General features: G+C 36.5%; 6 protein-coding genes and 1 non-coding gene across 7 annotated transcripts; 4 read left to right on the top strand and 3 right to left on the bottom strand.

Moving 5' to 3' along the window:
- The first annotated feature begins 7544 nt into the window (after positions 1 to 7544).
- Positions 7545 to 10121, top strand: LOC104746311 (ceramide synthase LOH2). The gene is made up of 6 exons (XM_010467757.3): positions 7545 to 8088; positions 8361 to 8575; positions 8674 to 8829; positions 9051 to 9236; positions 9313 to 9491; positions 9739 to 10121. The coding sequence occupies exons 1-6, from the start codon at positions 7945 to 7947 to the stop codon at positions 9756 to 9758; spliced, it is 900 nt and encodes a 299-aa protein (XP_010466059.1). The 5' UTR covers positions 7545 to 7944; the 3' UTR covers positions 9759 to 10121.
- Positions 10122 to 10212: 91 nt separating this feature from the next.
- LOC104746310 (UPF0496 protein At3g19250-like) lies at positions 10213 to 11971 on the top strand. Its single transcript, XM_010467754.3, has 2 exons — positions 10213 to 10626; positions 10714 to 11971. The coding sequence occupies exons 1-2, from the start codon at positions 10548 to 10550 to the stop codon at positions 11685 to 11687; spliced, it is 1053 nt and encodes a 350-aa protein (XP_010466056.1). The 5' UTR covers positions 10213 to 10547; the 3' UTR covers positions 11688 to 11971.
- A 54-nt stretch (positions 11972 to 12025) lies between these two features.
- On the bottom strand, positions 12026 to 14798 carry LOC104746309 (protein CYPRO4). Its single transcript, XM_010467753.3, has 2 exons — positions 12592 to 14798; positions 12026 to 12498 (listed from the first exon to the last, which is right to left on the bottom strand). Exons 1-2 carry the CDS (start codon positions 14248 to 14250, stop codon positions 12208 to 12210), a joined length of 1950 nt encoding a protein of 649 aa, XP_010466055.1. The 5' UTR covers positions 14251 to 14798; the 3' UTR covers positions 12026 to 12207.
- TRNAR-CCU (transfer RNA arginine (anticodon CCU)) lies at positions 14593 to 14665 on the bottom strand. Its single transcript has one exon. It is a non-coding gene; the product is annotated as a tRNA-Arg (tRNA).
- Positions 14759 to 17535, top strand: LOC104746306 (receptor-like protein kinase At3g21340). Its single transcript, XM_010467751.3, has 9 exons — positions 14759 to 14919; positions 15066 to 15609; positions 15704 to 16170; positions 16254 to 16389; positions 16488 to 16559; positions 16643 to 16711; positions 16800 to 16871; positions 17020 to 17091; positions 17174 to 17535. Exons 1-9 carry the CDS (start codon positions 14853 to 14855, stop codon positions 17235 to 17237), a joined length of 1563 nt encoding a protein of 520 aa, XP_010466053.1. The 5' UTR covers positions 14759 to 14852; the 3' UTR covers positions 17238 to 17535.
- Positions 17509 to 18991, bottom strand: LOC104746308 (protein disulfide-isomerase SCO2). Its single transcript, XM_010467752.3, has 3 exons — positions 18626 to 18991; positions 18044 to 18170; positions 17509 to 17925 (listed from the first exon to the last, which is right to left on the bottom strand). The coding sequence occupies exons 1-3, from the start codon at positions 18989 to 18991 to the stop codon at positions 17855 to 17857; spliced, it is 564 nt and encodes a 187-aa protein (XP_010466054.1). The 3' UTR covers positions 17509 to 17854.
- LOC104748318 (protein CHROMATIN REMODELING 25) lies at positions 18499 to 25444 on the top strand. Its single transcript, XM_019237158.2, has 22 exons — positions 18499 to 19033; positions 19265 to 19507; positions 19767 to 20138; positions 20387 to 20473; positions 20564 to 20804; positions 20873 to 20998; positions 21101 to 21157; positions 21250 to 21336; positions 21689 to 21784; positions 21971 to 22021; positions 22285 to 22359; positions 22443 to 22529; positions 22742 to 22833; positions 22916 to 23048; positions 23527 to 23646; positions 23721 to 23834; positions 23932 to 24015; positions 24151 to 24228; positions 24316 to 24374; positions 24525 to 24708; positions 24863 to 24961; positions 25082 to 25444. Exons 2-22 carry the CDS (start codon positions 19326 to 19328, stop codon positions 25394 to 25396), a joined length of 2739 nt encoding a protein of 912 aa, XP_019092703.2. The 5' UTR covers positions 18499 to 19033; positions 19265 to 19325; the 3' UTR covers positions 25397 to 25444.
- Positions 25445 to 25858: the final 414 nt, after the last annotated feature.

Below are 25858 nucleotides of genomic sequence, written 5' to 3'. Positions count from 1 at the left end.
TTATTTGAAATTTGCATTTATCTCATATTGTTAGATAAAAAAATTTAGACAAAAAATTACGTAACTTTTTAGGGCTTTTCTTGTATCACAGAATATTTTGAAATACGCAAACGCAAGTCTAAAAAATGAGGAGATAATCATCACACTAACATGAGAACCACACAAAAATGGGGAAAAAGAAGAAGTATCAACATTGATCATATAAAAAGGAGGATTCCTTTATTTATATCAATTAGTTAATATTGATAATATTTGGGGTGTAAATTTAACATGGGAGTGTTAAGTGTTGTACCAATGAAAATGTAAAGTTAGCTAAGGGGGACCTAATTTACGAACTGGTTTCCTTTTCAGTTTTTAGTCTATTTAATATCCCATTTTTGTATGATGCTCCTACTCGTGCAACCAAACATCGCCATTTTTCAAATATATATTCCTTTTTATTTTCCAATTGTAAAACAAAACGAAACAAACAAAAAAATTGAAAAGAACTTAATCTTTATGTATTTACGTGTTGTAGTTTTATCTGTTTCAATCTTTTATTTTTGTGTCGGAAATTTAATAGTTGTTGTCCCGTTGAGTGTGTGGTAGGTGAAATTTTAATTCATAATAAGATATTATATGCATGTACAAGTAATTATTTTGATAGCCAGAGACCAGAGTGTTTTGAATACATTCATTAAAGAAGAGAACAAATACAGAGCAAGGAGGATTCTGAAAATCCAAAGTTTAGAACATAATTGAAATGGGCATTCCCCAATGCCAAAACAACAAAGCAACAAAGATAAACAAGGTAGATAAGATTAATCGATAATTGGTTCTTGAGAGCTTTGAGCCAACAACTAAGAAGCTTGTTGGTACATGTGAGGTCAAGGATTATCGATACTTCTTCCATGAGCAAGTCGGTGGATGAAAAGATGGTCACTGTCATAATAATACGACGGAGTAGCGTTGAATAAAGGGGCAAAGCTGTGATTCTTGCCGGCGTGAAAAGAGCTACACAAAGTAGAGCTTTGACAAGAGTTCGAATAGGGTTAGAGATACTCTGATGCTTGAGGTTGTTTGCTAGCATCGCCGAGACATGATAATTGGATGTGGACAAGCCATAGCCATAACCAATGTCCGGACAATTTGGAGTCGGGAACAACAAACCATACAAACTCAGGCAAATGAGTTCATAAATCAAAGCCTTAAGGGATACTTTAACCAGAGTTTTCAAAAGATGGAAGCTACGCCATATTACCAACGGTGAATTACATCTCCGATGGGATCCATAGAGAATGTAATCTTGACCACACCGTCGTTGACTAGGTTTCGACTTCGACAATTGAGATACAGGGCTATACATGGGATTATAATGATTTGGACTTGAGGCACTTCTAATGGGCTTGAGTGATTGGAGCCTTAATGGGCCAAGAGCTAACTTAGGGTCCAACAAAGGAAACCCTAAACGAACTGTGGCTATCCACAAATAGGGATCGAGGCGGCTGACCGGAAAAGTTTGAAGGGTTCGCCTTGAACACGGGCTCATCGGAAGGAATCGATGCATCAATAATTCGAGTTGAGGTTGGTCCAATGTTGAGGCGGGGAGGCAAGAAGACTTACTCGTTCCAGATTTTTTCGCAGTTGCCCCCAGAAGAAGATCACCTTGCGCCGTCGACGTCTCTCCTGAGCATGGCGCATCTACCGGTCCAAGAGGGATGCCTCCTGCCAGTAACGAAGCCCAGGGTGAGGACTTTTCAGGGGTGAAGTGAAGTTTAGATCGAGAAAATTTCAGATCCGAAAATGGATCCAATTTTTGTAACTCGCTGACATTCAGATGCTTCTGTTTTGGTGCTGCGGATAAAGGTTGAGAGAGGGAGTTCACCGGAAACCGCCTCTGTCTTTTGAGTGATAAACAGCCGTCGGAATGTAAGGGGTTCAAAAGAACTTGACAATCTTGAAAAAAAAGAAAATAACTTGGGGAAAAAAATTAAAAAGGGAGAGAGCAAGAGCAGGATCTTAGAGCAGAAGGAGGAGGTGGTAAAATTATCCCGACGCCGGCGAGCAGAAACTCCACCAGCGCCAAGAGGGTTAAAAGCGATAATCTCCTAGATAATGTCGCTTGAAAGAGTTTTTACTTTTATCTATTCTTTTATTATACCTTTTTTACGAAGAGACATTCATATAAAGTAAATTATATATGTAGGAACTGATTTCTAATATCGGTGCTAAGTGACCCAAAAAAAAAAACTTATAAAATTGTAAATTAGCATATGTTTATAAACTGATTTCTAACGTTTATATATGTTTAACGAGTTATACAAAGAAAGAGGCTTTAATTAACGTTGAATTTTGTTTCCAAAAATTAGTTTTCTTGTGCAATATATACTTTTAATTATCGGAACAAGAAAAAATATATTTACTAATGAAATGTAGAGTTGTACGTTTGAACTTCGATGATTTGAAGTTGATGAAGTGTTAAATCATAATTTTCGTTGCTTTCGAAGTTTCTCAGCTACATGCAAATTAATATCGATTACATTTACATGCAAACATATAACCCATGCCATTTGTGGTGGTGGAACAATGGTACCAAGAGCGTAAAGCTCATTACAATGTTCAATTCCACTGCGTATGAACTACAAACTGTAAGCGCATGGGCCACTTGGTCATTTAGGATTTGTCTTGAATTTATGCTTTATATATGGTGGACTTTTTTAACATGCCTGCCTACTCATCATCAGAACTAGTCGGGTGCTTCGACCAAACCCGAATATCCAATGCTAAACCTATTGACAACCAATAAGCTATATTCAAACATAAACCATTCAGATTATTTGGTACTTAAGCTTGGTTTAATCATATATATATAAGTAAGGTTTTGGTCTCTCTTTATTAGTTGATTTTCATTTAATACTTTTTAATTTTTTTTTTTTTTGCTTTCTAATTGTTTAATTGCTTTAAACAATATTTAAGACCCAATTAACACAATAAATTTAATTCATACATTAAAATAAAATTATAACTGAAAATAAAATAAATTATGCATTAATCATATTCCACCACTCAATTTTATTCAAACACAATAAATAATATTTGTAACTTCAATAATTCTAAATGTAACTTCCATCAATTCTTATCATATAAATAAGCATTACATCATTCTCTCATATTGGCATTTTTTACTTTCTCATTTTCACATTCTCTCATTCTCTTCCAGTTCTTTCATTCTTTTCCACAATATGTCAAATCATTTTTTGTTTATTTATTTATTTTCAAGTTCTTATTTTTTGTTGTATGGGTTACAAAAAAAATAAATGAAATATCATTGTAAAATTTTAATTTTAGAGACTACATGATATATATATATATATATATATATATATTTTACAATGTTTTTATTTTTAAAGATTCATCTCCATTATCTAATTTGGATTATCATCTTATAAGTAATCATTCTCTCCTCCTCTCTCATCAATATCCAATGTTGTTATATCTAATATGTGTTGTAAGGGTTTGATTCTATATTTTTATTTAGAAAGTATTATATATAATTAACATTGTTTTCAATTTTTATTTTATTTATATAAAAATAAAATAGTTCTTTTATATTTCTTGCCTTTCTAATCTATTCATATTTATTTTTAAAATTTCCATAGCTAAATTTAAAATCACATATGTTGGTTTTAACAAAAAAATTAAGTTTATTTGAGAATCTGTTTTAAAAAGTTAACTTTATTGTCTATTTTAGATTAGCATCTTATAAATCATTATTTTCATATTTTTACAATATTCACCACACAATAAGGTTATGAAGTTGAAAAGATCCCATCTCTAATTCTCTATTATGTACTCTGGTTATCTCACATATTCATGTATTATTTTTAAGAATTTAGAATGATCAATATAATTATCCATTTATAAAGTCTATTTTATTTTGTAAAGTCTATTTTGTTTTGTGATCCAATAGATAAATATGTAAAGATCAATATAATATTTATATTATTTAAGATTTGAGGTTTTTGAAAATAAAAAGAACTTAATTATAAAAAAATTGGTTTTCTTAATTTAAGCAAAATGAAAAAATGATTCCAAAAAGAAATCATGTTTAACTAGAAGTGAAATATAGAAAGTAATATAATTATTAAAATACCATTTAACTAAATCCTCTAAAGATGAAACCATTAGTATGAAATATAGCACTATAAATTAAATTGATGAGTGGAAAACAAAAAAAAAAACAAAAGGATTGAAGTTATTTTTGGGGCTTTAAAAAATCTTTAGATTGAAGTTTATATAATTTTTTAAGAAAACTAATTTAGTTTGTCAACTTCAAAAGTAATATTTTCAATTTGGAATATTATGTGTGAGTGTTGAGTTCATATTAACAAAACAATCAAAAAGTGTAAGTTTAAATTTTGATTGAGCCACTTGGTATTCCTTTTCTTTTAAGTCAAAAGTAAATAAATTTATTTATAATTAACTCACTTTAAAAGGCATGTAACTCCATTGAACTCTACATTTAACTCAAATGTAACTCCTACCCAATAATTTTACATTCATTCCTCCAACTAATATATTTAACCTTCAAGAAATATATTTTTGGTTAAATTTTAATATTTTTAATTATTTAATTGCTTTAAACTTTGAAATGAGGAATATTCTATATACAATAATTTTATACGTAGTTACTAAATATTTTGATAATTTTATTTGATTCAATTTTACTATATTACAGTCTTATGTTTACAATGTCATTAAGAAAAACTCTTTAAATCAATGTTTAACTTCTATAAAACATGATAAACATAGATTCTCTCATATTAGGAAAATGTTTAAATTTATATATTATTATTTATATTAATATAGCCTATCAATTTGTAATAATTTTTTGTAGTATTTGTTAATTTTTGAGTTATAGAAAAGTTTATATATTTTAAATTTTGTATAATAAATAACTATACAAAAAATGTTGGTAGAAGTGTTATTTTGAGAAATTGCTGTAAATTTTTTTGAGATTCATACATTAGTATAATTTTTTTTGAGATTCATACATTAACAAAATAATATTTTAGTTTAAGAAAATTTAAAAAATATAATCAAAACTATTATACATAAAAGTAGTTTACCTAGTGATTATATAAAAGTAGGCTACGAGAAATTCCACATTGGTGATTAAAATATTTGGTGCTGACCAAAAATATTAGTTAGGTGTCAAAATGGGTATAAACCCATGGGTTTACTCTGTTTGTCTATTATTTTAACGGGTATGGGTTAAGTTTTTATACCCATATAAATAAATGGGTTTTGATGGGTTCGTCCAATGGTTTCGTGGGTTTATCGGGATAAACCCATTAGGGTTATGAGTTACCAATGGGTTGATTGAAAAAAACAAAAATAATATATATATATATGGATATAATATAATATAGATATATATTAATATGTAAAATATTTTCTTTTAATAACTAATTTATGTAAAATATCTAAAATAAATGTTAAGTTTTTCTACTTTGCTAAAAACAAAAAAAAAAGTAAACAATAATATATATGTCAATGATCTAAAATGAATGTGAAATTTTTCTATAATATCTAGAAATTAACTTTTTAAGTTTGAAAACTTTGGTTGGTTTTTTAATTCTATTTTATATAAATATATTATGGATTTAATATCAATAATTTTATTTTATTTTATTTTTATATGAGTAACCCATATAACCCATTTAGCCATTGGGTTTTATATAATTGGATTTGAGTATATATATTCAACGCATTATAATAAATGGGTTGGGATGAACCCGTCCACAAAAATCTCTAATCCATGCGGGTGAGTCATGTCGGGTCGGGTTACCCATTTTGACACCCCTATTCTCATATGGGGTTTTGGGCTTCCGCCGAAGGCAAATTGCATTACATATCCTAGAATTGTCTCTTTATAAATTAGCAGATTAAAAGTATCCATCGGGATTAAATTTAATTGAAGAAGCCCATTATTTAATCGGTTCTCGAATTTGTGTAGGTCTTGTAGGAGTATGAAGGATTGTGGTTAACTGGTTTATATATAGATGGAAGAAACAAATACGATAGAGAGAAAGGCAAGAAAGTGGGAAAATCTAGTGTTAGCTAGGCGAACGACGAAGGCGACGAAGATGTCCAATTCCTCCAGGCTACAAGAACAAGATTGTAAAGCGCTGCTGCCAACCGTTGAGTCTCTGAAGGGCGAGCTCGAGAGTCTGCAGCTTTTGAACGAGAGATTGAATGGTGAGTGTATCTACAGTCTGAGTTACTCCGATCTGTGGTCCCTTCAAGTTCAGTTACATCAGGGCTTGCTCACTAGTCATGGGAAGAGCTCATATATATTAAGAGAGTCAAGTGATAAAACTTTATATTTTCTGTTTGGCTAAGAGAGTCAAAGTGAGAAACAAACTCTTTCTTCTGTTTGTGTCTCGCATTTACATTTGTTTTTTCTAAACATATTTATTTGAAAAAACATTAGGGAAAAAACAATGGTTTATAGATGTAAAATTAATTAGAGAAGACTAGATAGATAGTCTAGATTGATTAAAATATGTCGGAAGAAGTAAGTGATTGGCGTGGCAGTAAAAAAAGCGAGTCGTCTTTGGTTAGAACTTAGAAATACATGAGTCCAAGCGTGACAAATAGGAAGAGCAGTGCTGAAAGCATGAGTTCTATATAAAGTATAAACGCCGTGGATGGAATCATCTTGACAAGTGATCGACGATAAAGAAAACTAGAAAGAATTAATAAAGATTACAATAGTTACACCGACTAATATTTAGTAATTAGTAGGAATATTATATCAAACATACATATTATATGATTGATCTGTCACGTAGATGCATACAGTAGTTATAAATTTAAAGATGATATATATGAATACAAAATATGTAAACACACTTTTTAGGAAAATATCAAGAACACATACATTGACGTAGAAAAGTATCCTAGAAGAATACTATGCCAATGGGGACAAAACACTCGTTGTCAATGACTTTAAACTAGGAAGACAAAACTGAAAGTTTGAAACAATGAAACTAGCCAATACTACTTGCATTGTTAATATTAGTAAAGCTAACTTTTTGTACATAAAGATTAAACATACAAAATACATAAACAATTATATAGATAGATATGACTTAACGAAGTTAAATACGAAATATGAAAAGGCTGGAAGCTAATTAAGGGGACATGATCATTGCTTACACTTGAGCGCATCATGCTCATCCTCCTGCTTTGGTTTAAAGTTAATGCAATCCTTATCGTAGAGCCTAAGTGTGTTCTTATAATTATTCTCGTTTCGCTGAATTGTATCTTATTGTTTTTAGTTTATGGAATTATGGTTCGAGGTTATTTATTTAACTTTTTTTGTACAACAGGTTGAAGGTTATCTTACTAGAAAATATATAGAATTTTGGTTATAAATAATTGTCCTTATTAATCCAATTCGTCATAAATTTATTTTTAAAATACACAAGATGAAACTAGTAGTTATCCCTACCAACACAATAATAATTAATACTAGTTATTATGATGATTGAGTTGTTATGTTGATACGATAAATTAAAAAAAATACAGAATAAAGTAAAATATAAATATTAAAAAAAAGGAAGGTCGTGACGACTTGAGATCCCAAATTTCAATTTCAATTTCGCAGAAAGCTCTTTTAATTGCAATTTCCATCTGTCGTCTCACCGGAGGATCAAAACGTGCCCCCGAATCTCTTCTTCTCTCTCCTCTTCTCTTCCCCCTCAATAATAAGGTCCACCCAAAGATTCCTTCCGATCGATTTCTCTCCTCCGATCACTAAATTCTCGGCGGTTGTTTTTCCCGGCGATTTTTGTTCCCCCGAGAAAGAAAAAAAACATTTGATTTTCTCTGTTGGATGATTCTTTAGTGAAAACAAAAAAAAGAGGCCTCTCTCTCTGTCTCCTTCCCGCGCCGGACATGGACTCCGTATCGTCACGCGGCGTAGACGCCGTCGTAAAGAATATTAAACCGTCGATTGACGTCTGGCATTTCCAGATTGCTGTCTATTTCGCTTTCGGATTCTTCTTCCTACGGCTCTTCCTCGATAGATTCGTCTTTCAAGTAAGTAAGAATCTTTGTAAATTGATTACGTTAGCAGAGACAAGAGACAGAGACAGACTAGTATTGAATTCGCCTTATGATGATGGTTGCGTTGACAGTTGAATTTAATCGAGAACAACAGAACATGTTTTTCTTGTTTATATTTATATATATATATATATATATATAGAATTTGGATATTATAAACAAATGAGCAGTGGTTTTGTTGTTTGGTTGATTCTTGCATATTGGATTGTGATTGAATCGTTTGTTTTCAAAATTTGTTTGATCAGAGGATAGCTGTGTGGCTCGTGAGTAGTACTGGTTCTGATCCGATCAAACTGAATGATGCTGCTACAAGGGCTAAGATTGTTAAATGCAAGGAGTCCTTGTGGATATTTTTGTATTATGCTGGTTGTGACCTTTTCGTTCTCAATATCCTTTATCACGAGCCTTGGGCTATAGATATCAAACTCTACTTCCACGGCTGGCCTAATCAAGATTTGAAGTTAGTATTATTCTTCATCATATCTTTGTTCACTGTACATGTGATGTTGATACACATTATAATGGAATGTTTGTTTTGTGTTTTTTTTTGTTCTGTAGGCTTTCAGTAATGCTTTACTATATGTGCCAGTGCGGTTTCTATGTGTATGGTATTGCTGCTTTGCTTGCATGGGAGACCAGAAGAAAAGATTTTGCTGTTATGATATCTCACCATATTATTACAATCATCTTGATTAGCTACTCCTACTTAACCAGGTATATTTGACCTTCATCCATTGTATTTGCATTAGTCTTTGAGAAACTGTAAAGAGTTCTTATTTTGATTGGATTTGTTAAAATCAAAAAAGAAAAAGAAAAAAATTTGCATTTGTTTTCTTGTTAAAAAGATTCGACAGTTGACTGATGTTTTGTTGTTTAGTGAGCTATAGAGCATCCTTAAAAGATTATTGGGGATTTCTTTTTGTTTTCTTGTGCAGTTTTTTCCGGATTGGAGCAATCATCCTAGCCCTTCATGATGCAAGTGACGTGTTTTTGCAAGCTGCTAAAATTTTCAAGTACTCTGAAAAAGAATTTGGAGCTAGTGTCTTCTTTGCACTGTTTGCTATCTCCTGGCTGCTGCTACGGTTGATATACTTCCCATTTTGGATCATCTGGGCCACGAGGTAGATACACTTTATTTCAACTCTTTTTATCTACAATGTCTATGCTTGATCTGACCTTACATTTTTTTTGTGAAAGCATTGAACTCCTGGATTATTTGGATATGACATCAGCTGAAGGCACAATCATGTACTATTCTTTCAACACAATGTTACTGATGCTTCTTGTGTTCCACATATATTGGTGGTATCTCATTTGTGCCATGATCGTAAGACTGCTTAAAAACAGAGGAAAAGTGGGAGAAGACATTAGATCCGGTAAGGACTTAAGTATTGTTGTTTTAGCTCGGTTTTGCACAAAACTGTTTGTCTATCTTTCATTCGAGTCTGGGCCATTTTTCTCTATCGTTAAACCGGCTAACTTTATGAGCAAATGACTTCCTTAATGACTTGCAAAGCCGCAAACTAATTATAGTCTTCATTGTTGTATGTCCTGTTGGCTGTGTAAGTGTGGATTTATTAAGGCTTATGAGTAACCATTGTTGTGTTTGTTTGTTAATGGCAGATTCAGAGGATGATGATTAGGCTTGTTGCAAGCATGACAGATACGGAACATGTTTCCACTTCTCCAACCAAACCATTTTAGCTGCTGAAGAATTTGTTCTCAGCTTCATTACTTTACTAATTAGAGTTGGAGGTAAAAAGAAAAGGAGAAAGGTTATAGTTTACTTTTTTTCAGTTTTGTATTGGTCTGAGTCCATTTTGACATTAGACTGCATATTCTCTTTGACATATAAGAAAAGAAAGAAAAAAAAAAAAAAACAGAAAATTGGGGGTTCTTGTGTTGTTCTATGCTGTATAAAAACTATATGGAAGTCTTTGTAAATGCAATTCCTCATTGTATGGTTTTTTACACAATAGCCTTTGTTATAAAGCTCATTGTTGAAATTACCTGTATAGTGGTTGCTTTTGCTCAGATTCATTTGCATACAGAACATGTACATGTTCGAAGACTTGATCCAGTCATGATGAATTATGAAACCAAGTCCAACCCAATTTGATTCAATAGATTGATTATTCCACCAGTCACATTTGAGCAAAAGCCAAATGTCGGCAACACAAACCTTCTTCACACGACAACAAGAAACCAAAGGAGTATGTTTTTGTGCAATCTATTGAATCAAGAGCATATTAGAGAAGAGAACCAATTATATGTATGTTTTGTGCCCAGTTTTGTGCCGAGAACAAATATGATAATCTAAAAAAATAAATTATTAATGGCATTGAATTGAGTACAAGTGAAAGTCAACGTTACGAGCTGTTACGATGATTCAGTAGCTTTCCATTGATGAATCAAGTTCATCTTACCTTTCAATGCCGCACTGTCCTTGCTTTATGCCCGCTTCTCAAGAGGCCTCTCTCGGCGACGACTCTCATCCACATCCTTCCACAGGTATATATATTTTTTCAATCCGGAAACCACCCACCAGGTGTTTGTTGAAATGCCTGACTGAGTAGTGAGTTCGTCTTTGTTGTACAGAAGGTGTGGCCTCCTCCACTTTTAACCTCAGCCGCGAGTTGGCTCACGCTTTTCAAACTCCTTCCAACAACGACAGACGTTCACGGCTTCTTGAGATTGACCCAACACCAGAAAATCTTGAGCTGTTTCTCTCTCAAGAGCTCAAACCAAACAAAGAAAGAGTTCAAGAAGCTCTTAAAGACGCCAAGCAAACTCCACTCACCCAGCTCGTCTCTACTTACTTCCAACACAGCGAAGATGCTACCCGCCTTTGCTTGAATCTTTACCAGAACGTCCACAGTGCCCGCTTCCACCTCTACACACCTCTCTTAGAACTCTTCAGCGGTGACCCTGCCATTGACGAGTCCTTCTGTAACTTAGCATTCGATGTTTTTCTTAAGCTCGACACTTTTGAAAACCCTTTCTCATCTCCTGAATCTTTCAGCTTTCGAGACATCAAATTATGCATTAACCAGCTGAAGGACAAGCTGGACACCCGTCTCTGTAAGTCTAAGTCACGGGTCCGCCACCTCCACTATGCCACAGCTGGTTCTGCCTTATGTCTTGTTACTGCTGTTACTGCTTCTGCGGTTGTTATCGCCTATCATGCACTGCCCACCCTTCTTGTTGTTGCAGGTCCCTTGTGCAGTCCTTACCTCCCTCTTAGTTTCAAGAGGAAGGAGTTAACTAACATTTCTCAGCTCAATGCTGCTGCCAAGGGTGCTTTTGTGCTCAACATAGATCTTGACACCATTGACTGTCTTGTCTCTCGTTTGCACATGGGGATCAAAAACGACAAGCTTCTCATTCGGCTTGGATTGGAGAGGGGGAGGGACATGTATTCAATTCAGGAGTTTGTGAAACAGCTTCGCAAGAGCCACGTTAACCAGACCCATCAACTCGATGTTCTTGTGGCTCATATTTGCCGCTCGTTCAGTAATGTTAACAAATTCAGATCTTTGCTCCTTAACGAAATCCTTACTCCCAGAGCCTAAGCTCCTACTGCCATCTCTGAGTCAATCAAATCAAGATCACAAAGGTCAGTTGGTGTTTTGAGCGTCAGTTGGTTTTTGAGTCTATGTAAGAGGACCACATCAACGAGGCTGGATATATATAGTAGATGTTGAGCTATCTGTAGCTGGGAATAGACTTTTTGGGTCCTTCAATAAAATTGTTCATAGACTTGCCTGACTTAAGTTCGATATTAGATGTTGTATTGGTTCATATCATCATATATTGAACAATTCTATTGGTAAATTCAAAAGTTTTTCACTTCAAATAGCTGTTTCACAAAATATATATGTTTGAAGACTAAAATCAAGTCATGAAGAAATATGAAACCAGGTCATCCCCAATTTTACTCGATCTAGAACAGGTAGTGTCATCTTTGAGAAAAAAGCCAAATTGTGTCACTCAATACAAACCTTCACACGACAACAAAAAAGCCAAACACTACAACCAAATTCCAAATTTCATTACAAAATCAAAGGAAAGCTTTTAGATACAATCTGTTTATTAAAGTCGTTTTCCAGAAAGGCTAATGGAGCTGACTTTCTGAGGAGTGGCAACCACAAGCGGTGCTTCTGGCGATTTGTTACCGGAGAAGGAGAAGTTATCGTGCATGAATCGGCTCTCAACAATTGACTCATCCTTCAACAAGATCTTGTAGCAGTAACAGCTCTTGAGTCCTTGTTGGTTCCTATAGCATTCGTGTGCGCTGTTCTTCACCCGCTCCAAGTCCCATATCACACTGAACTTCCCCACTGTTGCTACTATGTGCCTCTCTTGCCTCCCACTCTCCGTTACCTGCAAACAATACACAGGAAAGATTATGAGATTTGGTTTTATGACAATCAAGGATCCGAAGAAGATACTAGTGATGTACGAAGTGAAACTTACCCATGAGAAGTGACCGCCGTGAAACTTGTTATCTTTTCCTGCCAAGTGTGAATCAAGTGGTGTTAGCTTTAGCAGCCTTGGCGCTGGTATTTTGTTTCCCATTCTTCCGCTGAAACCTGTTTTTGTCCGACCATCTTTGTCTGTGAAAAGGGTGCATATAAGAACCAAGTATGTATCTGTTGTGCCCAATATCCATTTCCCATCATAAGAGACGTCCACATGTGTAATTGGTGAACCGAGTCCTGGAAAAGCCGTTTTTGCCATTCTCATTGAGGTCTTTGAATACAGCCTTATCTTTCCATCAAGCGATCCCACAACGATTGACCCATCTCCAGTAGTAGCAAAGCACTGGAAATTTGTTCCTCTAGAAAACTGATGGCCTTGTGTCCATTCCAAGATGGGAGACTCGATGTTCTGCACTATACCTCTCCTGTCCCTCATATCCCACTGGCACAGCCTATTGTCATCCAATCCCAAAAACGTAGACTCTGATGGATCTAGCTGCGACCCTTTGGTATCATTTATTATGTCTCTCATGGTAATTTCAGTCCCATCTTTCTCAAACTTCCATTCAGACACAATCTTCCCGGACTCTATGTCAAGCTGCTTAACACCAGTAGAGTTCGGTTTCCCTTGTTTAGCTGGACTCATCAGCATCATATTAGTCTCTGCCCTCATCAAAAGAGCCTTGTTTGGTGTAGTCTGGCTAGAAGAACCCGATCCAAACTTGGAGTTTCCAGTATCAAATCTCACACACACACCTTTCCCATGAATCCCACGCTCCATATTCCTATAAACCTGAACACCATAATCATTCACCAAAAACGAATTATCCAACGCTCCCAAAGTCAAACTCTGCACTCCACCATTAGCAACCTCTTCGAACTCTTCAGTCAAATCCCTATTTTCCTTAGCTTGAGTATCCTCTTCATCAGGTGGAGCTTCAGCATCCTCCCACATAGAATCATCAGCAGCCTCAGGATTAGCCCAACCAATAAAATCTTTCCCATAGACTTTAATCCTGCTCTCCTCACTCGCCTTGATCTTATACACATTCTCAAACAAATAGTCCTGGAACCTAGTAACAAACTTCCTATAATCCTCATCCGTCAAAAACTTCAAAGCCCAAACACCATTACTAACAAAATCAACCCTACGTTGATCACCAAACATCTTCAACTGCATATCAGTAGAAACCCTAGCTTTCACCTTAGAACCATCACCAACACCTAGAAACCAAAAGGACTCACCTCCTTCACCTGATTCTTCACAATCATCGTAATCACCAATATCGTCTCCATCCCCCATCGATGTCTTGACGAACTTGTAAGAAGTCATTTTATCACTAACGATCCATTTCGCTTTGGGTGTGTTCCCACCGATATGGCGGTAAAGCTTAACAGCGTTCTTGATCTTCGGCGTCACGGAAGAAGAAGAAGAAGAAGAAGAAGAAGAAGGGTATTTCAGCTTTAAGGCTTTAAGCTTCTGCTCAATATCGAGAGACGATGAATCTGATGGTCCTGTAGAAGAAGGTGATGATTCTTGCTTTTTCCTGACGTCATCGTACTGATCCTCGTTTTCTTCTTCGTCATAGTAATCTGAATCGGATTCAGTATCCGATTCGGTGATCCGATCTTCCCGACTCTGTGAAGTTCCCATGAATATAGATCAAACTACAAGAAGAACGAAATGGAGAGAGATCGGAGTTGGAATCGAGTCTTGTGTGATGGTTACCGAGTTTTCTGGGTGGAATCGAGACGAAATTGGAAACTTTTTCAGAGAAAGTAGGGGAAGAAGTTAGGGATTTTGATTTAGAAAGGAGGAATTGGGGATTTTGATTCATGTATTTATAGAGAATCTGTTTGGGAGATTCGGTTAGCGTTGGTTTAACGTTGGGCTTTGTTTTGCTTCAACTTGACGCTACGCTTTTTTAGGACGCGTCGGTCACTCTGCTGACTCACTTTGGATCTTTCATTTTTTTTTTTAAAAGTAAAAAGTAGACGCGCCAGGTAGGGGTCGAACCTACGACCTTCTGCTTAGGAAACAGACGCTCTATCCACTGAGCTACAGGCGCTTTCTTATTCTATAGCATACACATTATTTACTTCACCCCTTACACTTGATTGCAAAAATAAGTTTGTTCAGACATCCTCTTCAACAGCGTTTTCCTCTCTACGTTCAATCTCTCTATCTCCTCCTCTATCAACAACGACAATGTATAGAATCTGATCTTAATCTTTTGTCTGTTTCTTCAACAAATAATGTCTTTATTCTTCTTCTTTCTCTTATCATGCTTCTCCATCTCTCACGCTCTCCCTCCTCCTCGAGGTAATACATTCTATTTCGTGATTCTAATTTATTATTTTTCTGAAAATTTTACATTAACGATCAAATCTTGATAAAGCTCTTGAATCCATGCGTAAAAGTTGTTATAGACTTCCCTAACACGTCGCTGTTTTATTACAATGTGGAAGGTTTCTTCTTAAATTGTGGATCGTCTTCTTCAACGAATCAGAACGAGATAGATTACACACCGGACGAAGGATTCATCTCCGTTGGAAACACGACGACTATAAAGCAAAAAGACCTCATTCCGATCCTCTCCACACTACGTTACTTCCCTGACAAGTCATCGCGTAAACACTGTTATAACTTCCCTGTCGCCAAGGCCTCCAAGTATCTGATTAGAACCACTTACTACTATGGTAACTTTGACGGTAAAAACAACCCACCTGTGTTCGATCAGATCGTCGGAGGCACGAAATGGAGCGTTGTGAATACATCAGAGGATTACGCCAAGGGTCAGAGTTCTTATTACGAGATCATTGTTGGTGTTCCTGGGAATAGATTAAGTGTTTGTCTAGCCAAGAATGCACATACCCTTTCGTCGTCGCCTTTTATATCGGCTTTAGATGTCCAATCTCTTGAAGATACAATGTACAATTCCACGGACCTCGGGTCCTTCAAGCTCAGTCTTGTAGCCAGGAACAGCTTTGGAGGAGACGGAGAGATTATCAGGTGCTGATCTTTTTCATTCCTTAGTTTGATCATCTGGCATTTTCATTTTCTTATCCTTGATTTTGTGATGGTATGTTACATGTTGAAACCCTAGCTATCCAGATGATCGATACAACCGTATATGGCTACCGTTTTCGGACCAGAAGCATCCAACAGTGACTTCTCAAAGCAGGATCAACCCGTCAAACTTCTGGAATGTTCCACCGCCTGAAGCCTTTGTGGAAGGATTCACAGCAAGTAACGGGAAGCCTCTAGAGCTTCAATGGCCGCCATTTCCTCTTCCGGCCACAAAATATTATGTAGCTCTGTATTTTCAGGACAATCGGAGTCCAGGCCCCATGAGCTGGAGAGCTTTTGATGTTTCAGTCAATGGACTTTCCTTTTTGAGGAAGCTCAATGTGAGCACTAATGGGGTTATGGTTTACTCTGGCCAGTGGCCTTTGTCGGGTCAGACTCAAATCACATTGACTCCGGCCAAGGATGCTCCCGTTGGACCCGTAATTAACGCCGGAGAAGTGTTTCAAGTTCTTCCTCTAGGTGGAACCACTAATATTAAAGATGGTAATGTAAAGGTTTCCTTATTCATGTTTTTGTCTATTTGCAATAAATGAAGCCACTGGAACAAAACACATTCTCTTCTGCAGCAATTGCACTGGAAGATCTGTTAGAGAGCATCAAACAGCCTCCAGTGGATTGGTCAGGCGACCCATGCCTCCCTCGTGCTAACTCGTGGACTGGCCTAACTTGTTCCAAAGAAAAAATCACCAGAGTGATTTCTTTGTAAGTCAAAATTCAATACTCTGGTGAAGCTTTTACGTAGCTGGCAAGTACTAAGTCTAGATAAGAACCATAATATAGGGTTTTGTTTCTTTTGTTAGAAATCTGACAAATCTTGGACTATCTGGTTCTCTACCACCAAGCATAAACATGATGACTGCCCTTAAGGATCTGTAAGGATTTAACATCCTAATATTTATGTCTGGGCTTGCTTCTTTTGTAAACTAAGTCTCAGCTGCAACGTCTGGGTCTGCAGATGGTTGGGGAAGAACAAACTCACAGGACCGATCCCAGATTTGAGTCCAATGACGAGATTAGAAACTCTGTATGATTTCTTGTAACCAAATTTCTAGATGTTGTGCAAAAGATTTAGATTAATTGGACTAACCGTTTTCTTTTGTGGGATGGGGCAGACATTTAGAGGACAATCAGTTCACTGGAGCGATTCCTGAATCACTTGCAAAGCTTCCCAGTCTCCGTATACTGTAAACTAATTTTCCCACTCTCTGCTTTTAACAGGAAGCCTACACATACGAATCTGATAACATGACCAAAAATGTTCACTTAGTAATAAAACAAACTAAAGTTATGATCTGTAACAAATTGTGTATCAGATTAATAGATAATCTGCAGGTCCATCAAGAACAACAAGCTTACAGGTACAATTCCTAGTGTAATCCTCCAGAAAAAGGGCCTAACTATTCAGTAAGAACCATTACTAAGTTGGTACCTAAAAAAGAAACTGCATTTTTGATAAGCATTTAAAAAAAATCCTTACTTGTTGTAGGGCGTCTCCTGAGAACATGCCAAGCACAAATAAGACAGGCCAAATTCGGGTTGCTAACAGCTGATCAGATTCAAGTGATAAATCAGGGCATCTGCAAACTACAGGGTCATTTTTCTTGGTCTCGAAAATTGAAGAACACATCATATGATAAAAGGGTTCGATCAAGAATCTGGGCTGTGGGCAGTGGGCACAACAGTTCTACTTTTGCAAGGTTCTTCTAGAGGACTATTTTTATTCCTTTCAGTTCATGGAAAACATGTATATCATCTGTTCATGTTATTGAACCACCTTTGAACCCTAGAGTAACTTAGACCAAGAGGCATAGCACAATAAGATTATTGAAATGGATCGTGTTACCACTATTTTCTCTGGGATATACAATGTAAAATTGAAACAGCCTAAAACACACAAAAATTCGTGCAGTTCAAAAGGCGTCTCGAGATTTGATACATATAAAACAGTAATTGCCTATTTGGGGTGTGTATTGGTGAAAGAAGACGCCGAGCAAGAATCAGTAGTTTCTGTCTATACCTCCAATATACTTGTTTGGGCCAAAGATCCCAAAGAAGCAGCTATCTCTCTCTTCTGTGTTGTGGTATTTTACGTGCAACGAATAAAACTTCAACAACGAATCCAAGCTCACATGCAAGCATAAATGGGACTCCTTTAGCACATTCAAGGTCAAGATGTTTCCTTATCTAAATCTTCCATCACATCAATGTCCGTCCTAGATGTTATTTTCTGCACATATCCTGCAATCAGGTGAAACTTCTAAAGTCAAGATACACTAAGTAGAAAGCAAAGTGCAAAACTCAAATAGTGTGGCAGAAAAGTCATTGGATGGAAAAAGAACTATAGTCAGAAACTTACCAATCCCTTGGCATGGTATGCATTTGCATATAACCTCTTTACCCCTTTTCTTGTAATAGCTGACAGTTCCAGACCCTTGACAACTTCTACACTTGCCAGTCCACTCATAAACCACTTCCTTGCAATCCTGAGAATTGGTCGGGTATATCAAGACTAGAAAAAAAACAATCACAAAGCATGTAAAAGCAAAAACTGCCTCATTCAGGATTATATTCTAGGCATAATACTACCACCGCCTATTCAGAAGAGCAAGTGCAACATATCTTTTCAAAAAAAGGATAGTTCATGTCAAAATTTAGCACCATTTCCCCCATTCTTCATCTAATTCTACCATTCAAATCCAATGAAAATGTTTCACATTCAGAAACACCATTCGCCTTCAAGAATATGGCTCCATATGAAAGAACAAACAGAACCCAATCTATAAGCTACAGAAGCTACTCATGTATATGCGCATAGTGATTGGTTCGAAGGCAAATTAAAGAGCAAATCAAATATTCATCTAAATGATGAAGTGCAAGTATTCTTAAGCCTTATCCAATAATCAAATTCTATAAAACGAAAGGTTGAAAAAAACAAAACCTCGACTACAGGATCACATTGCAACCTCCGGTCAATCACATCAGGCGACACAGGGGATGTATCAGGATAAGTCATAGGAAGAGGAAGCGCGTCGCCGTCATCTACCAAATAACTCTGTCCACTTTTCGACCAAAGCAACCTCCTCTTCCTCCACTTAGCTCCTTCACCATTCCCACCGGCGGAGACGGAAACATCCCGAGACCTCGCCGTCTCAGAGGCTGAATCCGGCTCTCGTGGTAATCGGATTCCGTCGCCAAGGGGGATATCTGCGGTGGCGCGGCAACGGAAGGAGCGTGAAGGAAGACGAGGAAGGTAAACGAGAGGTCTGTGAGAAGGCAGAGAGCGATAAGGGTATAATCGGAACATTTGAGTCGACAAGTTTTTTTGCAGGTGCGGCCATGAAATTGGGTAAGTAAATCAACTTCCCCGACGAATTAGATATTTCGGATATTTTTACTTTTTTTAATCGTAAATACTTAAAATAAAAATAAGGGGAAATTACAACATTCATGAAATTTATTAATTTAACTGAGAGGATATGTTAAAGCGTTCCATATACGCTGAAGGGTATTTTAGTTATTTGCAAAATTATTTGGTTTTTCTTTTTCTTATTTTTGGTTTATTTCTTGCCGCCAAAAGAAATTTTAGGAGTGGGTGTAAAAGCGGAGCTCTCTGGGCTCGTAGGTGATTGTGTCGAGAAATGGAGGAAGAAGATGAAGAGATCCTTTCATCTTCCGATAGCGAAGATTCCAGCGATAGTTATAAAGAAGAGTCTCAAGAATCGGAAGGAGAAATCGAAAACCCAGAGTGCGAAGACCTTCCGGCGGTTTCTCCTTCACCCGACGCCGATCGGAAATCTAAGAACGTCAATGATCTTTTGAGGTGCGTAATCGAAGCTTCTCGATCTCAATTTAAACTTGAATCTGATAGATGCTTTGTTCGGTTGCGTCTATATACCATTTGGAGTTCGAAATTTGGGGGTTTTTAGAGGAGATTTCGCGTCTCGTGTTCGATTTACTCCGTTTAAGTCGATATTTTCTAGTTTCGTACTGATGATTATGATTGGGTCTCTGAAGCTGTATCAATTGTGTATTCGATTGTTTTAATGAAAATGGAATTGAATCTTCTGCACGGTTGACAGGGGAAATCTGGTTGTACAACGGCAGCCACTTCTTCCTCGGGTGCTTTCAGTTTCTGAAGGAGCGGCAGTTTGTAGGAAACCCTTCAAGCCTCCGTGTTCTCATGGTTATAATGCCACCGGACAACTCTCTCGTCGCCTTTCGGCTCGAAAAAGGTTTGTCCCTTGGGGTTCCACAACTCCGGTTGTGGTTGTTTTACCTACTAAGCTAGAAGCATCGCCCAATACCGAGAAAGATGAAGAAGAGGAAGTTGTTTGTCTGCCACCTGATATTGAACCCTTGATATTGTGGCAATCTGAAGAAGATGGAACGAGCAATGTAACAACAATCATGGTGCATTCATTGCTTGTCAAATTTCTTCGCCCTCATCAAAGGTATTTATTTTTATCAAAGGATTGACATCGGTGTACAGTGTAATCTTTAAGAATTGCAAAGTTGATATCAACCTGTGCTGTGGTCTTAAAATTTCCAAAGCATTCAATTTTTTTCTCGTGTTGATATTGCCCTCAGTGAGCGGCTGGCGAATACAGCAAACCAATGAGTTTAAAATTATCTATTCTTGACATGCAATATGTGTATACAACTTTACTTACATGGTGAGGTGGTTTTTCTGAGACTGCAGAGAAGGTGTCCAGTTCATGTTCGACTGTGTTTCGGGACTACATGAGTCCGCAAATATAAATGGTTGCATTCTGGCTGATGATATGGGGTAAAATCTATATTCTCTGCTTTGTAAAATTGGATCTTGACACTGCATAATTTTCTAGGTAGATTTCTTACTTCTAAATTGCTTTGACAGTTTGGGGAAGACACTGCAGTCTATTACTTTACTATACACGCTTCTTTGTCAAGGATTTGATGGGACGCCTATGGTTAAAAAGGCCATTATTGTTACACCAACGAGTCTTGTCAGTAACTGGGAAGCTGAAATTAAGAAATGGGTTGGTGACAGGATTCGTCTTATAGCCCTCTGTGAGAGCACTAGAGATGATGTTATATCTGGAATAGATAGTTTCACTCGACCACGAAGTGCTTTGCAGGTATAGCTGTGCATACTTTTTAGCTGAATCTCTGAGAAATGCACTTATCACCTAATTAATTTTAACAGGTACTTATCATTTCTTACGAGACATTCCGAATGCACTCATCCAAGTTCTGCCAGAGTGAATCCTGTGATCTTCTAATATGTGATGAGGCCCATAGGTTGAAAAATGACCAGACACTAACTAACAGGGTAGGATGCAAATACATTCTTAATTCGAAACCTTCCAGCTTGATATACTTTACTGTTTCCAATTTATATTCTAATATTCGTTATCATCATATTTGACTACAGGCTTTGGCTTCGTTGACATGCAAACGTCGTGTTTTGTTGTCTGGAACTCCCATGCAGGTAATGTAAAGTTCCACTGATTATATTTATAAATTTCTCCTGACATTTAAGACTAAAGCTTTCACTTTTATTTATGCATCTGAATGTTCCAGAATGACTTGGAAGAGTTTTTTGCCATGGTAAACTTTACAAATCCAGGGAGTTTAGGTGATGCTGCACATTTTCGCCATTTTTATGAGGTGACAGACTTTGTATTTTGATGCCGATTTGATCATTTTGTTTTCTGTCATCTCTTACTATCTTAAGATCATTTCTCCTAGGCTATTCTTGGCCTGATAGTGTAGGATTAGTCTAAGTTACTTTGTAGTATATAGTTTGCTGCTATAATTGATTCTGTTTCGTTTCCAGTATTACAGCTTCATGGCTTTGGATTCCATTCATTGAATTCTTTTATAAGTAGTTTTTGGATGAGAGAATTTGTTTACACTGTTATCTGTGTCATAAAATTTCAGTTCAATTGACTATAGACTGTTTATGTTTCTTGCACTACCTTATTTTGATGCATCCTTATTTTAATATATGAAACATAAGGCACCTATTATATGTGGAAGAGAACCTACAGCCACTGAGGAAGAGAAAAATTTAGCTGCTGACCGCTCCGCAGAACTGAGTTCAAAAGTCAATCAGGTTATTCTTCTTAGCATTTTGTATCTAAATAAGATTTCATCCATCTATATATATATATATATATATATATATCTTAAAAGAAATATGCTTAGATGATGTTGGTATGATTATCAATGACCACTAACCTTTTAGAATTGTTTCTTAATTTTTTCTGCTATATCTTATGAAGCGTCATATTGTTTACAGTTTATTTTGAGGAGAACCAATGCATTGCTCTCAAATCACTTACCACCTAAGGTGATTTTTCTTCTGCATTTGCTGCAGTCTGATTATAGTTTATTACAATGCTTTAAAATTCTGTGTCAATCGAGCCTTTACTACGTCTTTATATGTTGAACTGTTTCGTCATATTGAGATATATACTTATAGGTTAAGCAGTGATATAATCATCTGCTGAAAGTGGGTAGAATGAACGTTATGAAAGTGTCATCTCTTTTTGTAGCTACAAGTTTTTCTCTTTGCTGCTTTCTTTATTTTGAAGCCTGCTGGATGTTTCGCAGATAATTGAAGTAGTTTGTTGCAAGATGACTACTCTCCAGTCTACTTTGTACAACCATTTTATAAGCTCAAAAAATGTAAGCATTGATTCAGTCATTCTTACTAGACCACTTGATATATTTAAGTTAGAATTGTATACAATGGGTGCCCCTGATTGCAGCTTAAAAGAGCACTTGCTGATAATGCAAAGCAAACCAAAGTTTTGGCTTATATAACAGCTCTTAAGAAGCTCTGCAATCATCCAAAGGTAAAAGTCTTAGCATCATCCATTTGCGCATAAGTTTCTCCAATATTTTTTCCTGAGTCATCTTTGTAACATCTTACAGCGCCATTATCAAGTTCTCATATTAAGACTCTAGTTTTATAATTTTCAGTGACCTATGATCTATTTGATCGACAAAACCTTTTTCATCATTCCCTATTTATGTTTAATGATAGCCCTATACTTTTTCTATATAGCTAATCTACGATACAATAAAAAGCGGCAGTCCTGGAACTGTTGGGTTTGAGAATTGCTTAGAGTTTTTCCCTGCAGAAATGTTCTCTGGGAGGTAGGCTTCTTTCCGTAGTTCAATTCATTGCATGTTTGCATGTGTGTCACTACTAGGGATCTAAAGGGAACTATCCTTTCAGATCTGGAGCATGGACTGGGGGTGATGGTGCCTGGGTCGAGCTCTCTGGGAAAATGCATGTTCTCTCCAGACTTTTGGCCAACCTACGTCGAAAAACTGATGACCGCATAGTCCTTGTATCAAACTACACACAGGTATGCTGAAAAATCTTAATTCGGGTTGGATATAAAAGGTACTTCTATATAATTTGAAAGGGACAGTGCCTAATTTTGGTCATAGAGAATGAAGTGTGAAATGCCCGCACATGGATTTTGAACAGATTCAGCTGCTGGTTGTTACTAGTGATGTTCCTACTGGCCTAAATTTCTATTATGGATGTTGCAAACATTTTTGAATTAGTCTTTACATAAGCTATGTGTTTTGTTATCCTGATTTCTATGAACCATCATATTTTGTGGAATTTTTGCATGTGATACTGGATAAGCTAAAGAACTCCTTACCCTGATTTGTCTATTTGTAACCAAAACGCAACTCTTTTTTTACAAACATCAAGAATTGGATTATGTTTGTTGTTTGATTGTATAAAGTGAACATGATGGTGTGTTGCATATATATAGCAATACAAATCCTATTTAAGTATACAATAATCATAGCCTGCACCTTTTTCACCAGACATTGGATCTTTTCGCTCAACTCTGTCGTGAAAGAAGGTATCCGTTTCTGAGGCTGGATGGATCAACAACAATCAGCAAGAGGCAGAAGCTTGTTAACCAGTTGAACGACCCAACAAAGGTACATGAGCTTATCTATTTGTGCTCTTGTTTCAAACCTGAGTGTACACTTGGTTTGACTTTCGGTTTTGGTAGGATGAGTTTGCATTTCTCTTAAGCAGCAAGGCGGGTGGCTGTGGATTAAATTTAATCGGTGCTAATCGACTTGTTTTGTTCGATCCCGATTGGAATCCTGCCAATGATAAACAAGTAATTACCATCCTAACTTTCCCTTAGGTATGTTTGAAATCAATCTTGAAGAGATGATGGACTGTGCTTTACATGCATTATGTTGATGTCTAAACAGGCTGCGGCTAGAGTTTGGAGAGATGGGCAAAAGAAAAGAGTATATGTCTACAGGTTTCTTAGTACCGGAACTATTGAAGAAAAGGTACTGCATAACAACTAGCCCACTTATCAGAAAAAAAAACACCAACATAACTAGCTTAATCTTTTTCTCAATTGTCCTCGGGGAGTAATTGCTTACCTCAGATTCATATTGGTTTTTCATGTGGTACATTGGTAGGTTTACCAGCGCCAGATGTCAAAAGAAGGGCTTCAAAAAGTTATTCAGCATGAACAGACGGATAACAGCACGAGACAGGTCCTTGATGAAATGTTATATGCTTCATCTATTAGTTATTTTGTGTCTAATGCTTGAATATCAACCACAGAATCTTTGATTTTCCAGGGCAACTTACTTTCTACAGAGGATCTACGAGATTTATTTTCCTTCCATGGGGATGTTAGGTATTTGTTTCTTCGTCTGAATTCAGGAATTGTTTTGCGCCCACTCAGACATGGTTTCTCTATCCACTTTCTGGGGACAGATTTTGCAACTCAAGATTATATGCATTCCAATGGTATATCTCAAAGCGTTTTTCCTGGTAATGTGACTAGGTCTGAAATCCATGAAAAGATGAGCTGCATCAGGTGCCAAAATGATGCCTCTGGTACTGAAAACATGGAAGAAGGAAGTGAGAACGACGTAGATGGAAATGCTTGCCAGATTGACCAAGAAGATATTGGCGGATTTGCAAAAGATGCAGGATGCTATAACTTGTTAAAAAACTCCGAGAGACAGGTCCCTTCTTGTGCTTGTTATTGAGTCCATGCATTATTCTATGTCTGTTTTGAGCTATTTCTTCATCAATTTCACTGTCAGCTGCAAACTCTGCTCATGTCTCTTGCCTTCCAATTAATCTAAAAAGCTATTTCTTTTCCGTGAATATTCTCAGGTGGGCACTCCATTGGAAGAAGATCTAGCTAGCTGGGGTCATCATTTTACCTCAAAATCCGTTCCAGATGCTATACTGCAAGCTTCAGCAGGTGACGAGGTGAGTTGTCTCCGATTTTTTTTCAACCTAATCAATCATAAACTCTAAATCCTCAATGTCTGATTTATTTTACAGACTTTGTGATAACTATTGTCATGGTCTATAAAAAAAACATTGCAGGTTACATTCGTTTTCACAAACCAGGTAGATGGGAAGCTCATTCCCATCGAATCGAATGTTAATCCGAAACTAGTAGTGGAGTCCGAAGAGCACAATCGAAACCAAATTGTAAATAAACGTGCGTTTAACAAACCACAACAAGGACCACGGGAACCGCTGCAGCCTTTATCTCTCAACGATACCTCAAAAAGAGTCAAGTTGTCTACTTATAAGCGTTTACATGGCACTAGCAACATTGATGATGCTCAGATTCAAATGTCTTTACAAAGACCACATCAAGTTTCTGTAAATCATGATGATGATGATTTTGTATGAGATTAAAATTTTGAACCTCGAGGTATTATTATTTTAATTTTGTGGGCATTTTGTATTTTCTCTCGTGAGATTCATTAGACATTTAGACTTAGGGATGTCTAAATGTCACGTGAAATGGTGGAGTATGGAGTCGAGTTAGGGATGTTTAGATGATAAAAAGCAGCCAATATCTGCATGAACTTATGATTACACCAGTCGAAGCCCAAACTTTGAGGAACGGATTTGAAATATAATCCGTTTCAATTTGGTTCTTAAAATACCTGTCTTTGGCATAGTCTTGACCGAACCGGATTGTTTAGATCCATGATAAATATTGGTCTTTCTTCCTCTCAAATGTAGAAAAATTGATATATGAGGTTAGTCATTTTTCTATTGTTTTTTTTTTTGTAGGAGCCGGAAATTAGTGTAGAGTTCTGATATAAAAACAAAACAAAAAGTAAAAACGTAATAATAATTGGACGA

The sequence above is a fragment of the Camelina sativa genome, chromosome 15 (genome assembly GCF_030686135.1).
Source record: "Camelina sativa cultivar CO46 ecotype springtype chromosome 15, ASM3068613v1".
Classification (NCBI taxonomy): Eukaryota; Viridiplantae; Streptophyta; class Magnoliopsida; order Brassicales; family Brassicaceae; genus Camelina; species Camelina sativa.
The sequence above is the reverse complement of the archived record's forward strand: the minus strand, read 5'-3'. Positions and strand labels throughout refer to the sequence as shown.